The 17,365-nt window shown below is 49.8% G+C and overlaps 1 protein-coding gene across 1 annotated transcript in view; it reads right to left on the minus strand.

Annotated features, from left to right (window-relative positions):
* The window catches only part of LOC119432741 (uncharacterized), a 139,561-nt gene that overhangs the window by 66,773 nt on the left and 55,423 nt on the right, over nt 1–17,365 (minus strand). Inside the window, exon 10 of the mRNA XM_049658375.1 lies at nt 12,656–12,696. Coding sequence (XP_049514332.1) covers nt 12,656–12,696 — 41 coding nt within the window. The remainder of the gene's footprint in view (nt 1–12,655; nt 12,697–17,365) is intronic.

The following is a 17,365-nucleotide window of genomic DNA, read 5'->3' on the forward strand; positions in this document are numbered from 1 at the left end:
GAATCCATGCACGCGAAAGCGCGGCAGTTGATGAAGACAGCGAACCAAGGCCGGCGCGCTGTGCGTGTTGGACAGCGGGATGGGATTCTCAGGCCACGTGCCGTTACACCTTATTCTACACAACACAGTTAGTTGCTCAGTGTTCTTAGCAACTACCCCGTTATGGGTTGAATCTCTGCGCTGGCCATGCCTGTTGCAGGCTTTTCAGGCAGTGCCCTTCTCGCCACGAAATACTGCCCTGCGGGTACAGACATACGTTTAAAGTACTAAGGGCACGCACGCGTGGAAGGAATTTTCTTTTGTATTCTTCTGCACGCTCGTTTAATCCTAATTTTATCCACCCGCAATACCCTGATCGTGTTCACGCTAGCTAGCGTACTCGTATTGTTGAAACTCTTGCTTGCGCCTACTCCGTTCTTTCACATCAGTAAAATGGAGTATTAAGAAGAACACCACTTAAAACACGTCCACCTCCACCGCTGTTAGACCAACCTAACCGCGTACCTGACGTGAACATTGCGGTGTGCCCTCGGAAAATGTAAACGGAGGGCGCTGGAAACAGCGCGTTTAGAAAAAGGGCTAGTTCATTTGTCTTATCGGGAAACTGAGTAGCAACTCGCCTCACAAGGGCAAAGACATACATAAGGACACCGTGTGTAGTTATGTCTGTCGTTGTCGTTTTAGTGCTACACAGTTTGCCAGTTTGTGGTTAGACTTAGGTTAAAAATATGGCGCTTCTTTCCTTAGGGCAGCAGCGGATAAGCGCTTCTGCTGGCTTCAGCGATGCTACACGTTTTTATAGAGACAAAATGCTGGTGCCAAGCACTTCGAATTACGAAAGCGGATCACCCCACCCGGCTTCCGTCCCGGCGTTTTCGGCTCGTTGCTTTACAAGTGGGTTCCTTACACATTACTTGTTGCACATTTTACAGTGGCAGCGAACTTTGTTAAAGTGCGACTGCTAGCGAACGATGACCTTGCAACGCAGACCATGTGGCTCCATATTGAAATAAATACAGATAGGCAAGAAATAGACAATGGCAACATAAAAAGACACATATCTTGTCTGCGAGGCTAGTAAAAAGGAACTAATGCCTGATGGTACATCCGGCTACTTTCCAATACGTACATCACTCAGTTAACAAGCGCAGTTTAATTTAAGTGCTACATCAATTTTACCAACTTGAACTATTCTTCACTCGGCACAAACGGAAAAGCACACGTGGTAGATTGGATGATGCGGCAGGTTTCCGTAAGGGGAAAAATACTAGGCTGCAGGCCACCGCGAATTACGTAAGTCTATCCCAGCGCCCGGGCCTTCGTGTTTTTGTGTTAGCCATTTTCGTTTGATTCTCTGGCGTAAGTCTGATCTCTTGTGCGTCGACTCGTGCATACCCTATGGACATAAGGAACATTCTTAGATGAGCACATGCACGCTCTGCTGAGAACGTGACTCCGGCGCCTACCGTCGGATTTTGGGGTGAATAAGTAATGAAGTGAACAGTGAAATATGAGGTACAAAGATGTACACGCCTTGCAGAATGGAAGTGTGTCTGCTCCTTGCTTGGCTTTGTAGTAGTACCAGACTTATAGAGGAAGTTTCTAACGCCCGGAGATAGAATTCAATATGCAGTGATGGAAGCTAAGAAAAGAAAAACGTGTACATGCTGAGAATGCAAACCGCACGCAGAAGTCGCGATTACGAAATCAGGGGCCCTACAACGCAAAACTATTCCAATCTGTTTTTATTGCAATCTCCTGACGTCAAATTTACGTAACCGCCGACGCAAGCATCGGGCGGTGACCCGCCGCGTTGTCTTAACAGCAAAATGTTGCAATGTTGCATCGTGTGGCCACGAAGGTTCCATGGATGGTGCCGTGCCAAGTGAAGGGAAGAAGAAGAACAACTTTATTGAAACAAAAATCTTACTGGTGTATATGTGTGGCAGCCCCTATTCCAGGGCCCCACTGCCTTCCGCGGCTCGCCGGGCCTGGTCGAGGGTCGCGAGCTGGCTTCCCAAGTCCAGTTCGGTGAGTCGCGCCTCCCCCGACCAGTTAACGAGTGAGTTCCTGACTAGCGGCAAGACGGCGTGTGCCGGGCGCCTCAGGCATTCGTATGTGATGTGCTGGAGTGTCGGGGTGTCTTCACACCAGGGACATTTGTCTTTGTGTCTGTCGGGGTATATCTTGTGTAGTCTGTGCAAGTGAGGAAAGGTGTTCGTCTGTAGGCGGCGCCAGTCCCTTGCCTGCACCCTATTGAGCTTGGGATGGGGAGGAGCCTTTGTTTGTCGGCCGAGTCTTTCCAGCTCCAGTATTTCTCGTGGCGCGCCGGGTGTGGGGGGCTCCGTTAGGGTGGAGTGATCCGCGGCTCGGCCTGTCGTATCTCGAGCCAGGCGGTCCACCCGTTCGTTGCCATCCACTCCGGCGTGTGCCGGGCACCATGTGATCCCATGGCCGTGAGTGAGTCTTGGTCCGAGGATGCGCACGACGGTGGCCGGCAAAACTCCCCGCATGTATAGTCGACATGCGTACTGAGAGTCCGTTAGCACGTGTGCCGATTGACCGTTTGCTTCGGCGGCTCGTACGGCTAGGGCGATGGCTGCGGCCTCCGCCGTTGCGCTGGACGAGGTGCGCAAGGACGCAGCCGCGACCATGCGTGCCCTATTGTGCCCTAGCGTGCCCACGAAGGCGGGGGTTCGTGTTGTGTGTGTGTGTGTGTGTGTGGGGGGGGGGGGGGGGGGGGGTAGAGACTTGCGTCCGCGAAGTACGTGTCCGGGTGGCCCTGCCTCTGTAGCAGGGCTGTCGCCCTGGCTCGTCTTCGCCTTGCGTGGTATGTCGGGTGCATGTTGCGTGGGATGGGATACACATGTAGCCGTTTTCGCAGAGCGAGTGGTATCAGTTGAGTCTCGTCCCCGCAGAATTGCGGCGCCAGGGGGTAGTGCAGGCGTCTTAATAGACAACGTCCCTGGGGCGTCGCGTTAAGACGCTCTCGCTGGGCGATCATCGTGGCTGCGGCGAGCTCTTCATATGTGTTGGTCAGCCCTAGCTCCCGGAGGCGCTCCGTGCTTGTGCTCGCCGGAAGGCCGAGCGCGGCCTTACAGGCGATTCGAATCAATTTGTCCACTTGGTCGGTCTCGGTGCGGCGCGTGGCTTGAAAGGGCAGTGCGTAAGTTATGCGACCAATCGCAAAGTGTCCGCCTCCGTCATTCCCTCTTTGCCGCGCGCGATTCTGTTAATAAGTCCGGTGATGCTGCTTACAGTGCGTTTGAGTTCAGAGAGTGCGATGGAAACGCTGCCCGTTTCTTGTACGTGCATCCCGAGAACCCGCATGTTTGTTGTCCTCTTGATGGGTTCCCAATCGAGAAAGAGTTGTAGGGTCGGTGCTCTGTTCGCTTGTGTATGCTTGGGCCTAATGTGTAGGTATGCCGACTTGGCCGGGGCGCATTTCATGCCTGCTTGTTTCGGGAAGGTCTGGACCGTGTCGATGGCTCTTTGGAGGATATCTTGCCGGTCACCGTACGAGCCTCGAGTGGCCCATAGCGTAATATCATCCGCGTATATGGCACACCCGAGATCTCTGTGCTCCTCCAGTTGTACTGCCAGTTTGCGTAGGCCGATGTTGAAAAGGAGCGGTGATAGTATAGAGCCTTGAGGGGTGCCTCGCCCCGGTAGGTCATATGCAAGTGATCGTGTCGTACCTATCCCAATATGGGCGGTGCGGTTGCTCAAGAAGTCTTGCACGTAGCAATGTATTCTATCACCACATCCTACGTCATCGAGTCCCTCAAGAATCGTAGAGTGCGAGATAGTGTCAAATGCTTTTTGAATGTCGAGTGCGAGCAAGATCCTATCTGGACTACCCGACGGGGGATTCAGGACTTCGTCTTTTAGCAGTAAGAAGACGTCTTGGGCCGATACGCCTCTCCTGAAGCCAAGCATTGTGGCCGGAAGCAGATCGTTTTGCTCTACGTGTCTCTCGAGTCTGGTGAGGACGACTCGCTCAAAAAGCTTGCCCAGACAGGAGGTGAGCGAGATGGGTCGTAGTTGGCCTAGTTCGCGCGGTTTCCCCGGCTTCGGTATTAGAATGACGTTTGCCGTTTTCCATTCCGAGGGTAGTCGGCCGTGGGGTTTCCATACCGTGTCGTTAAAGAAGAAGAAGAGGTGCAGTGAGATCAGAAAAAGGTTTTATATACAAATGTACATGTTATTTTACACGAAGGGCTCCATTATTCTTGGAGCCGTCTACAGGCTAACGTCACTGCATGTCCGAGCGTTTTACATCTCCGAGCCTCCACACAACACTCAAGCCCTGCTTTTTATCAGTTCATTTCCCTCTTTCACTCGTCGAGGCATTTCGCTGTGGTTCTTCTCGGCCATTCACAGTCGTCGACCGTTCGCATAACCCCGCCCATCACATGGCGCCGTTCCGCCGGGCTCCGCCTCCAATGTTGCTCGATCGCCCCCGCATACCAGGCAACGGGTGGCACCTTGGGAACCAAACGTGGAAGCAGTTCCCACGGAAATGCTTGACGTTGGCACCTTGGAAGAATTAGTGACCTCTCCGTGAGGGTCAGCTTGTCAATCAGGAGACTGGCCTTCGCTGAAGCTACCGCCGAGCCCCGTCGTAGTCCGGGCGGGTGCAGGTGCTTCACGAAACACACCAAGAGCGACGTTGCCATTTTAGCGACGCACGAGCCAATTTCTCAGAGCAGCCTGGGGTCTAATTGCTCCTCCATTAGTCACGGGTGACGGTGACGCTCCCCAACCTCGAGAAACGATGAAGCGTGAACTTCAGCTGCACGCCTGTCGGTGAGGCATCCGTTGTCCCGAAGGACCGCCAGGCACAACACCAATCAAACGCTCTCTTCGTTTATAGGAGGTCACCTTTGTTCGCTTTCAAAACGAATAACATTGCCCACATGAGCGGTTTTCGTCATGCAATTGGCTGCCGAGAGCTGAGGAGCACACTGAAGTGAAGATGGATTCGATGGGGCCCAGCCAGCGCAGGCAATCGCCAAGGCCACGTGAGTGGCACAACGGCCGACTGGCCCAGACCGCGTCCAGTGCCACGCGGGTCTCGGCGCAAGAACGCAACCTCATCGCTCTCGACGGAGGTCGACGCCAGCGCTGCGTCGGAACCACGCAGGCCAACGTCTTTTGCCACGCTGAGCGGGAGTCCGACACGACTGGCGACGGTCAGAACGTTCCTTTGTTCGTGACTTCGCGTGGGTTAGTCGAGCGGAGGACTAATATGTAGTGAGCGATTGTTTATTTATCTGTATAGCTAGCTTTTGGAGTGTGTCGTGTTTGTATAGTGTTTATAGTGTGTTAGGATAGTTTGCTGTTTGTTTTTCTTCAATACCATTTTTTCTGTTTGAGATAAATGTTCTTCTACATATTTGCTTTCCGTCTCTGTCCGTTTCTGGAGCGCTGAAACTCGTGACAGCAACGGAAGGAAAAGTTGCACGAAAGGCAAACAAAAGTAGAAGGAAAGGGAACGAAAGTAGTAGGAAAGAGAAGGGTAAGGAGTAACCTTTGCTTATCCCCATTGACAGGGGAAGGGCTGGTGATTTCCTCTCTCTCTCTCTGTCATTTCCTTTCTCTCTCTATCTCTCTTTCTCTCTCTTCTTCCTATCTCTCTCTCTTTGTCTCTCTCTTTCTTTTTTGTCCCCGGTATCTGCCATTGGGCTTGGACCCTTTCTGCACACTATCGCCACGATCGGCCCACTTTTCAGCGTGACACCACCACCACCGAAACTTGTGAGCCTATAAAGCTTCGCTCAAAAACTACGCTTGACTTCGCACCAATACTCAATGACATGTAAGGGTGGAGCCGGCGGGCGCTACGCAGCTATATACAACACAGATGCCAGCGTGATTACACAGAAGTTGTTGTGTTACCCAGTTACCCAAGTTGGCGTGAAAGAGGTTCATTGAAGAAGGGCACATACCCAGTAATGACACATACCCACGAGAACATTTTTGGGCTGCACTATCTTTGCGATGGGCCCACGCAAGCAGCCAGAGGCCGGATACCGGCCAGATAGCGGTTTCGCAAAAGTGGGTTGAGCTCGACAAGAATGCTTCGCATCAAAAAGAAAGAAAACTTTCATCTTCTGGCCGTATATGCAGGACGCGGTATAACTATCGATGAAGTGAGAAATAAATCCCCACGATGATTGTGGACGCTGGAAACAAACCCTCCGGGGACCGTAGCTCCAGCGTCGCCTCCAGCGCAGGCATCTCAAATGGTTTCAGGTCCCATTTTTTTAGTGCGTCTGTATTATTTATAATTAATGTTTTAATTATTATAGAAAAGAAAAAAATCAGTATGTACAAGAGGTTCGCGTAAATTCGTGATGCCAGCCATTCGTGTACGCTCAGTCCAATAATATGTAGAAAACATAGGCTCGATCACCAAAGAAATACTAATAATGAAATAAATAAATAAATTAGATATATCTTCTCCTTTCTGGGGTTTTACGTGCCAAAACCAGTTCTGATTATGAGGCACGCCATAGTGCAGGGCTCCGGATTAATTTTGGCCACCTGGGGTTCTTTAACGTGCACTACAACGCAAGCACACGAGCATTATTACATTTCACCCCCACTGAAATGCGGCCGCCGCGGCCGGGATTCGATCCCACGACCTCGTACTCAGCAGCGCAACGCCTTATCTGACTGAGCCATCGCGGCGGGTTTAGATAGATAGATAGATAGATAGATAGATAGATAGATAGATAGATAGATAGATAGATAGATAGATAGATAGATAGATAGATAGATAGATAGATAGATAGATAGATAGATAGATAGATACCATTTTGTATGATATGAGGTAATGACGGAGAAACATACCGACCATCACAACTAAAAAAAATGTGAGACGAAATCGGGGAAGCTGAGAATTATGCAGTGGCCGACATAACAACGATAGCGCAAAATGAAAAAAAAAAATCATTGCGTTGAATACTTCTCCCTCAGAGTTTCGAGAAAAAAAAAAGATATATTTCATCTCTGAGAGTGAAAACGTGAAGCGCCTCTAAGTGAAAAAAACTCAGAAGTGAATCACGAGAACAAGCTGGTGTAAACATTTCTCAAACAGCGGTCAGCGTGGAGCATTTCACTTCGGGGTTCTTTGGCAGCAAGCATGTTTCCTTTCTTGTATTTCTAGGACGCCTGCGTCTAGACCAGCACTGGTAACAACCTGTACATATATATATATATATATATATATATATATATATATATATATATATATATATATATATATATATATATATATATATATATTGTGACGAACGGACGCGTCGCAACAGTGGTGCAAGAGTTTTTTTTTTTTTTTTTTGAAATTGCACAGCGACGAAAGACAAAGTGTCACTCGCGTGTCAAGGCCCCTCGTGCAATCCGGTGTCATCACGCCTCTGGATGAGCTACGAGTTGTACAATGGCACAAACTTCCACTCATGGCCGTTTTCTTTTTTGCCAACTTGACACTGTTCACAGATTCGCCTACACGCACCCTCCTAAACAACGCACGCCCCCTCGCGTACACGGAAAGCACTTCTCCTTTTGTCTTTTTTTTTTTTTTGTCTTTTTTTGCCGTCTCTTCGTATCATGGTGAAGTACGTTTTCTTACTCGTGGGAGCTATACACTCAGCACCCGTGACGAAGAGACGCAATATTTTTGAAGCAGAGTACACCGCTTTATGCGATAAACCGAAACGGCGAATCGTAACTCACGCGGACCCCAGCCCCCGACAAGAGATATCCGGCCAAATCCGCCCGCCGCCGGGCCATCGTGAGCTCTACTGTTTTCTAGGGCAAATCTTGCTACGTAGTTGTGAAGCATTGCGTCCGGCCATCACGTGTCTACAAGGTGAAGGTGGATATATTCCACGATTACTTGTGTGGCTGTTTATCGTAGCGCGAAGTTGAAGGCGGAGAGGCGACGCGTAACGTTCTGGAATTCAATTTGAAATATTTGATGTTTCCCAGCTGTGTGCCATTCTCATACAGGCGGTAAACGTTTGGCAGTTTATATAGACCTTCGGAAATATGTCAGTACTACGTTAAAGCCTTACCCCCCCCACCTGGCCCCATTGCAAATATTCGTGAGGCACTTCTAGTTGTGTTTTCCCGCAATATAATAAAGTTAGCACTCACTCAAAACCGCAATATATTTTCAGTTTGGTTCTTTATTAGAGTAGATGGGACGAATTTGAACGTCGCTTTGCCATTCAGCCGGGGGGGAGCTTTCCTGCCAACGTAGATACTGCCCCCCCCCCCCCCCCCTTTGGCTTCGAGTATAATCAACCCCTCCTAGATAGCGCAAGGTGGGTGCACTTCTAGCTATGACGTCATGCTATCTGGCGCGACTACCATAGAGTCTAATGGTATTGCTTCCGAGTAAGCTGCGCTCATTTTACGTCACCGCTTTCGTCGCGCCGGGCTTGGCGATGGCAGTGTCGGCCTAAGTAGCATGACGTCATAAAGCGGAGAGCACAGGCCTGTTATCTTGGAGGCTCTGACAGCCGAGGGGCCACGTTAACTTTACTTCAGAAGCCCCGCCATCCTTATTTTAGGTCTTCTCTTCCTCGTCTTGCTGCGCAGCACATTTCTAGAGACGCTATGACGAGTTCTGCATTGAATGATTTACAGAATTCACGAGCCGTAATCGTTGACGTCGCAGGCTGTGCGTCTTGTGTAGCGGAATTTGTGCGTGTGGCCTTGACTCTGCTGCATCTAGGGGCGAGGCTCCCTCGAGAGGAAAAACGTGCGGGCTTCTGCTTGAAATTTGAGCCGTTTTATCACAGTGGCAGCGTAGCCACTTGAGTAGCCGCTTGATACTTTGCCGACGCGATTGCCACCGCGGGATCTACGCGTCACGCTTGTCTGTTCGACGAGCCCAAACCCCGTGAGAGACCCTTTCACGGACCTTATTGATCGAGTATTAAAAAAAGAGAGAGGGAGGGCTCTCCCGCGTTCAACAAGCTTATCCATCCGGCTGCGGATTCCTGTGATCAATCTCAATTCTTATACCGCAACGTAAATGCTAGGCTAGTCCTCATTGCATACATGTAGCGAAAATTAAGGCTGCGCTTAAGACGCCGACATATAAATGAGCCGTAAGCAGCGCCAAGCTTTTCTTGATTCTTTGATTTCTTCGGCATGCAGGAAATTTTTTCACCTTTCTTTTTTTCCCCAGCTACTTTTACTGCGTTTCTTGTAATTTCGTTTTACTGTTCACGACCCGCCGGGGTGGTTCAGTCAGCTAAGGCGTTGCGCTGCTGAGCACGAGATCGCGGGATCGAATCCCTGCCGCGGCGGCCGCATTTTGATGGAGGCGAAATGCAAAAACGCCCGTGTGCTTGCGTTGTAGTGCACGTTAAAAAAAACCCAGGTGGTCAAAATTATTCCGGAGCCGTCCACAACGGCGTGCCTCATAATCATAACTGGTTTTGGCACGTAAAACCCCAGAAAGAAGAAGAAGTTTTACTGTTCACGGTGGTTTCACCTGTTCCTTGCTTCAACAACTATCACGCGCATCACAACGATAGGGACAACAACACGAAATACCAAGGGACACCATTAAGAGCTATTGTTCATTGCATCCGCCGCGCTGTGTGCGTTGGTGAACTTAGGACTGCTAAAGTAATTTCGCGCAGAAAGAATCGGCGCAACAAACGGAGTAACAGTCCGAGAAAGACACCACAGCAACAGGACGAATGAAAGACAGAGGAACACAGGCGCTGGTCCTTCATTGGTCCTGTTGCTGCGCCGTTTTTCGCTGAGCGTTGCTCAAACGACTAGCCCCACTTTGCATTCTTGTACAGAAAAAAGGCAGAAACATAATGCGAAGCATCTCGAATACCGCGCATTTTAGACTCTCACTTCCTCGTATGTGGGAGCTCCAAGAACACGCCGATAAGCAGCCGCTCGTTTGAATAACAATATCGAAATACTCTATAAAGAAAAAAAAAACACAAATGATCGAGCGCACAAACGCACAATAAATATCCACGGCCCAGGAGACCACCGAAAACATTTGCAAACGGTGCTTCAGAAAGGAGCGGTAAAAACAAGTCAAGCCCACGCGGGTCGTTTGTGGCACAGAGGAAAAAAAACAGGTGGTTCGTGTTTGCTCTTATTTCTGACAAGACCGCGGCGTGCGAGAGAAAATAGCGAAAATCCGGGCACTTTTGCGGGTTCCGTGTCGTTTGACTCGGCGCATAATCAAATTTAGGTGGAGAGCAAGCCGCCTGGAAACCGCGATATGCAAAGCATTTTGCAACGCGCCGCGCACACACCCACGAGAGGTGTGCAATACGCATGCTTTCTCTTCGCGTTCTTCCCCTCCAATCGGTGAAAGCTCTCACTTTCGCGTGTGTATAGCGCAAAAGAGAAGTCTCATCTGGCAAATATGTGGTGTGGTGGCTAAGGACTGCTGCATTTTGTTGACGGTTTGTACAACATGTTAAGCCGTATTTGAGTGAAATATCAAAGACGATGATGTTCTCTGACCGACCTCCATGGTTTTAATTTCGTGACATTCTTTTCATTTTCTCGTACTTAAAAAAGAATGAGGAGGAAGCAGTATGATGTATGTGGATATTAGATCATGCACAAGCTCCAAACAAGAAATGGGTCCACAAGAAGATGGAGGCTTGATATGATTCAGCGGTCGATCAAGAGATGTATCCAGAGATAACGTTTCACCAAAGATGTTTGTCTTCATCGGGGACTTTTACATTTCATTTTTTATTTACCAATGGGAGAAGGTGGAGAGGGGGGAGGTGCTACTGATTATTCACAGATGTAGGACTGACATGCCTTTTTGTCCTAAACGCTGACTCCACTGTTGATCATCAAACAACAGCGTTGATCATCCCGTACGAGAGTAGCACAGTTAGCCATAAGCGTGTATAGCAACTTATGCCTGAAACAACAAATCTTTTGACGTGACGCTCAACGACGTACTCTACAAGCTAAACTCAGCCTGTTATATAATGAAGTGCTCTCGGAGGAGAAATGCTGGGACCATGGCCTACGCATTCTTGCATGCGAAAGGCCGCAAAAGCCCTTCTGCACTTCTTGAAGGCTACTGGACTGCACGAACGCTTGCGACAGCGGACATTCCTATGCGACTGAGTCTGTGAATGGCTGACTCTTTATTGTTTTTCTTTTGTCTCCTTATCTATTCTTCCCCTTTCCCTTTCCTCAAGTGTAGGGTAGCCAACCGCGCACGTCCTTGGTTAACCTGTCTACATTTCGCTCTTTGTTTCTCTCTCTCGCTCTCTCTCTGTCTCTCTCTTATGACTAAACGAGAACTAGCCGACGCCTCATTCGTGTGCGAACTGTCGGTAATTTTACGCTAATACTAGCTAGCACGCCGTTGCTAGATTTCGTCGAGAATGCCGGTATCCTAGAGCAAGCGCGTCGACCGGCAGGAAGCGCAAGCTATGACACACCATGCCTAGAAACCTTAGGAAGTTGTTGTCGATGCTTCCAGACAAACATCTTAGCGCACACTATTTCCCGCCGTGTACCCCACACAATAGCCGCCACAGTGGCCAGAATGTAATGCCCCGGTCACGCTCTACCACGCCACTTGGGCGTGCCAGCTCATGAGCGCCAACCCTACATTCGCACACCCAACCACACAACAGCCTTGCTATCTAGCGTTAACTCCCGGGGAACCGCTCGATCTGGTCGTGAGAGCGCGCCGGGCGGCCGCGGCTCATGGGTGTCCTGGACTGAGGAAACCACCCAAGCCCAGGACCCGCCGAAGGACCCTGTGGTTCCTCTTTATTTTGATAAATGTTTTCTATCTCGCTCTCTCTCTCCTTCTTTCAATGTATTTAGCGCACTTCTGTCGCGTTTTACAGAGAACTGCGGGCGTCCGTACTAGCTCGGACTCTCTCAAACATCCATTGTGAACATCACGCAGAAGTATACTACAGGAAAGAAAGGAAAGGGGGGGGGGGGGGGATATGCTGCAAACCACTCGGACTTTCCTCATTGAGGTCGACCGGTCCGTCACTGCCACTTACATAGCAAGTGCTGGCGCTACAGCGTAGACCTGGCGCGATGAATGTGCTTCATCCTGCGCATTTAATTAGCGGACGCCGCCATTCGCACTCCGCGCGACTCACGAGCGACGCTGAGCCCGACCCCGACAAAGCGCGTTTCTTTGCCTCCTTTTTCCTACTTTCACGTGTGTGTGTCTACGGCATGCGCATGCCCTTGGGTGGCTATTGTCCACTCGCCCCGCGCCGCGCGACGTAGACAAAAGGTTTTGCCGACCAGCGGGTGCATACGAAGTTTGGGAAGCGCTCGGGGAACTAGATGGGCCAAACGGTGCTGTCGCGTGCAGTTTCCTGCTTACTTGTGCAAACAACGTGAGTGGATTGTGTGCTAGGGAGAAAACTAAGGGGAGAGATAGGCAGTTCTGCTGGGGGAAGCAAGATTTAGGCAGTAGCACAACGCCCCCACCCGCTCCCTCTCCCTTGCCTCCCCTCAGTTAACGTAGTTGCCACCAGAGGGAAGACGCCGGGCAATAGATCGCACTCTCCCTTTCACTTCCAACACATCTCCTTTTGTGCAGCACATCTGCATGTGCGGCCCAGATTGCTGGAAAAGAGGAATTACTTACCATACCCAGCAGTACAGGACCAGCGCCTGGGCCAGCTCCACCTGCGTAGATAGAAGAGGCGCACTCTTGAATAGTAGCTGGTGGATTACGTGGCCATGACATTTCCCCTCATCTACTTTCTGGAAAACCGGACTTGTGCCTGCTCACGTCAGTGGAACTTTCCTTGGAAAACAGCGGGCTACACTCTAACGACGCTGCGAGTGTTGTCAGCTCCGTTTGGGCACGTAAATGCTCTTTCCGTGTTTAACTGCGTCTTAAGGCGTTCGTGCGTTGCCCGGTAGAGAACGCTCACGCTGATCATGCCTGGACAAAGCTAGCCGGACTAGAGAATTATGAATGCGCCATTGGAAGGCTAGGTATATGTGCGCACGAAAAAAAAAAAGAAAACAAGTAACTACGAACTCGGGCAGTACTGAGAGACTGGTTGGGCGTACCTTTAAAGATTGAGCGCCCCACTGCATGATATGCTTCGAACATGGTCTGAAAAATTTACAGGCGAAGTGATTGGTGGCTAAGTTTTCAAGGTATCTATTCAGAAAAAGAAAGAAAAAGAAGAGAAACACCACTGATAGTGAAGAAGACAACCAAGGAAGCTGGGCAGTAAATACTACGTTGAGAGCATGGGCAGCGACAGTGAAAAAAGCCTTAAACGTAACGTTACGGAGGTGAAAATAGATTACTGGATAAGCGCGATGCAGCATAAGCCGGTGATGGAAATATTTCATACGGCGAAGATATCAAAAGAGAAAAGTTCTACGATAAGTTCTACACAATTTTTGTTAGCACGTCGCACCATACCTAGAGGTCAACGATGATGTAACCCTATTCGATGCCTTCGTCTCAGGGATTATATAGAATGGCTTAATAAAACTGCGGTAGAGACTAGAAAAAGGTGGCTGGAGTGTCGGTGACACAAAAGGCGTGAAACAAAATGCAGACTTTGGGGCAAGAAATATGCATCATGTTCGGTAGTTTGTTAGGACAGATACGTCGCGAATGCAATAACGCTTAGTTCCCATTTGTTGGGTTGTCTGTCTAGCGCTATCATTGGTCGAATGTTTTGGATCCTTCATACTGCGCACGCGCACCATATTCTGTCCGTCCTTCTCGGCGACTTGATTGAACGCCTCGGCTAAACGCATAAAGAAGGAAATTGTTGTGCCATTCGCGTAAATTGAAACCCGAACGGGAAGTCATTGATGAGAACACCTCTTATGCCCGTTTTCACAGAAATGCGACGTGTAATCGCTCCAGAGCCAGTTTCCAGGCTTAGAATAATCCAATGTGTACGTTTCAGACTCCGAACTAAGCCGCTGTTACAAATGAAGAAGAAATTGGAAACACAACAACGCACTGGAGTATAGTTTCGCAGCTCTTTTCGTTCGAATTTATGCTGATAATACGTGTAGCAGGCGCCGCTGCATCTGTATATTAGTGTAGCTGAAGTTACATATTGACGTAGAGCTTCCACCCGCATTCTGATTGGCCAGCGACGAGTGACGGTGTCTGGGAGCTACAGACATCGGTGTCGTATAGAATCGGGGCTCGGCGGCAGCGTTTTCCTTGGAAGCGATCGCCGGACTAGAGTAGAACAGCTTTATTGAAAAATAAAACGCTCAATGGGTGAGGCCCCTAGGCAAGGGCCCCACTGGTTTCGACGCGCCGTCTTGCTTGTCGGATGATGGCCCTTTGGACCTCTTCCTGTGAGCTGGACAGGAACGGCATTTCGCTTGCTACAAATCTCAAATTAAGGAGGCGGGATTTACTACACGTGTTCCCGCGCCGAATATACAGGGCGAATTTCGCTCGGGTTTTGCTTTCGGCGTCCGTGCAGAGCTCCTTAACTCTTGCGAAGGAGACGCTTGTGAGTAGTGGATGAGTCTTTCTCGTTTCCGCCATTTGCTGCAGAAAGTGATAATCAATCTAGGATGAGAGCTGAAAGAAGGGGCGCAGCAAGTGACGCATGGGAAGAACACTCACTAGAACACGCGTAAGCCATTTTACTTATGACGAGTGCGTAAAGGAGGTGCGATGGTTTCACGTGCTGAAAAAAATTCGAGAGGGTAAACATAACAAAATATCGATAACTGACTGGTTATTGTGACTAATAATTTGACAAGGCCTCGCTTATTAACTTCGTCCCAGTTGTCTGGTGGAAGTGCGAGGTACGTAGATGGTACGATCGCCGATGCGTATACACCAGACACAAGCCCAGCGAGTAGTTTGGCGTAGCTTACCCCTGCACCCGTACTATACGTACCAGCCGTCGCCTTCATGGGTACCTGCCGCAGAACGGTCTGCTATACTTGATCGTGCGAGGACGATGAATCCACCCCCTTCCACGGTTACCACTCCAGCGCAGTGCATCCTCAATCAACTCCGGACACCAGATTCGCTTCATGGAGGCGCTTTTGAAGACGCCATCGACTGACTTGACCACTTTGAAGTTTAACGACTGGACACAAGAGCGCAAGCTACGCAATTTGTATTTCGCTCTAGAGGATTCCGCGAGGACGTGGAAACCACAAGTCGACATTGTGGATCGAATATCGCCGGCAGTTTCTCAAATACTATGCCAGTGCGGACAGAAATGACAAAGCTGAGACGGCAATCCAGGCAAGGGTTGAAAGCCCGAATGGGAGGGGGGCTTTATCACTTACGCGGAAGACTTGGCTTGGCTCTCCAGACGGGCGGACACCTCTATGCCTGAAGACAAGAAAGCGAGCCACCTAATGCAAGGTGCCAGCCTATCTCGCGTCGATATTACGCTTAGCTTCAAGTAGACGAGCTCTTGAAGTTAAACAATCATGTTCTCTCTTTCTGACGTTATAATACATGGACAAAATTGCTGGACTACTTGTAGCTGCGGCGGCACACGTACACTTCGGCTCCGTAGACACCTCTTCACGGTACAGAAAAGTGTCCGAGAGTATATGACCCCAATTAGGTGAGAATTAGCCCCACTGAATCAACAAAGGAAACTCGTACGAGTTTCTGAAACACACTGCTGCGCAGGTGAAGAAAGAAGCCATCCTGGTTCGGGAATCTAGCCCGGGACAAAAGCCCGGAAGCTGGTTTCCTTTGTTGCTACGCTCTTGCCACGGTCGGTTTGCTGACAGTTTCTATTTCTTCCTCTTAATACCGCACAGACATCCTGCTTGTAGGATGTAGCAATATGCGCCCTGTATAGAAGTTTGGAGCAAAGTTAAAGTGCAGTTCCACCACTGCCGCATATGCAGGCACAGAGGTGCAAGTGGTGGCTAAGAACGCGCTGATCGCGCTTCCACCGGCAACCACAGTAACACGTGCATTGCCTTCCAACAGCACGTGTTCCCTTTCTTTTTCCCTTTTCGAAGCGGCTTTCTGTCCGCATCGTATTGCATAGCTTAAGGGCATTTTATTTCCTACGACGACCGAAACTTCCCGTTCGTTCCGATGCGACAGCCATCGTGCACCGCGCACCCGTTCACGTCCGCTTTAGGCGCGCTAATTGGCTGACGCGGCCTTTCACTCACTTGGCACAAGTCGCGATTGCCGCGACGCCATAATTAGCCGGGTAGCCGGCGATCGCTAATTATCGCAAATGCGCGCGTCGGCGAAACAGCGCTGCGAATGAACCCACGCAACTGCTGACATAGTACAACGCGAGCGAAGTGAGGCTCAAAAGATGGATTAGCAACCCACGCGAACTTTCCCTGATTTTTTTTTTTGTGTTACTGAAATGTTCCTGTAGAAAACCAAAACGCATATGAAGGATTGCCGCAGCATTTACAACTGCCCTCAATTTTCTACGGTATTTCTCGCGGACGCATCCTCTGCAAGCACAGCAAATAACTTCGAAGATCTCACACCCGGTTAACCTGTCGTACTTCTCCATAGAGAATGCATTTCGCAAGTGCCGAGAGCAAGTGCCACTACTTGCAGAAAAAAATGAACACTCTCCTATGAAATGCGTCTAATTTTTTCCCCGTACCTGCCAACCTGTGAACATTAAAATTAGTATAAATCGCCCAAACACAACACAGGGAATAGGCAAGAGGGAGGATACCGCTAATTTTAATGGGATTAGCAATGTATCAGAGCGTCGCGCACTTTCAGGGGACAATCTGCCCGTCTATCAAACACTTTTCCCGCCAACTTGGGTAAGTGGGTACGCCGTGGTCTAATGAGTGCAGCATCGGGCTGCTTGCAGAGGGAACAGGGTTTTTGAAACCAACCGTCGGACAAACTTGGGTCAATGGGCATGCACCCTTTTTCAATAAACTTCTTTGACGCGACTTGGGTCAATGGGCATATGCCACTGGGAAAGTGCCACTATTCAATGACAAAAAATAAGAAAAAAAGAAACACGCGGTGCTGGACGGAATCGAACCCCCGTCATGCTGTATACACTCAGACAAACCTGTGTATGTTCACGCAATATATATTCACACTCGCGCCATGCGCGGACTTCGTGGCCGCACCACTAGATGGCGCGACGCGTGTCCCGTGCAAAGCGCGAGTGAGGAATCCGGCTGCGCACCCGCCTTATATATACCGTACGATGAGGCGCACACGCCTCATACATGCCGTACGATGAGGCGCACACGCCTCATCATACACACCTCTGCGGCGGCAATACGGTGTGTCGCTATACCAGAGTTGCAGAGTGGAACCACGCACTGCATTCCCACTCCATTCCAGAGAGTGAGATCCCCGGAGAGTGGATAT

This window comes from Dermacentor silvarum, chromosome 11, assembly GCF_013339745.2.
Source record: "Dermacentor silvarum isolate Dsil-2018 chromosome 11, BIME_Dsil_1.4, whole genome shotgun sequence".
Classification (NCBI taxonomy): Eukaryota; Metazoa; Arthropoda; class Arachnida; order Ixodida; family Ixodidae; genus Dermacentor; species Dermacentor silvarum.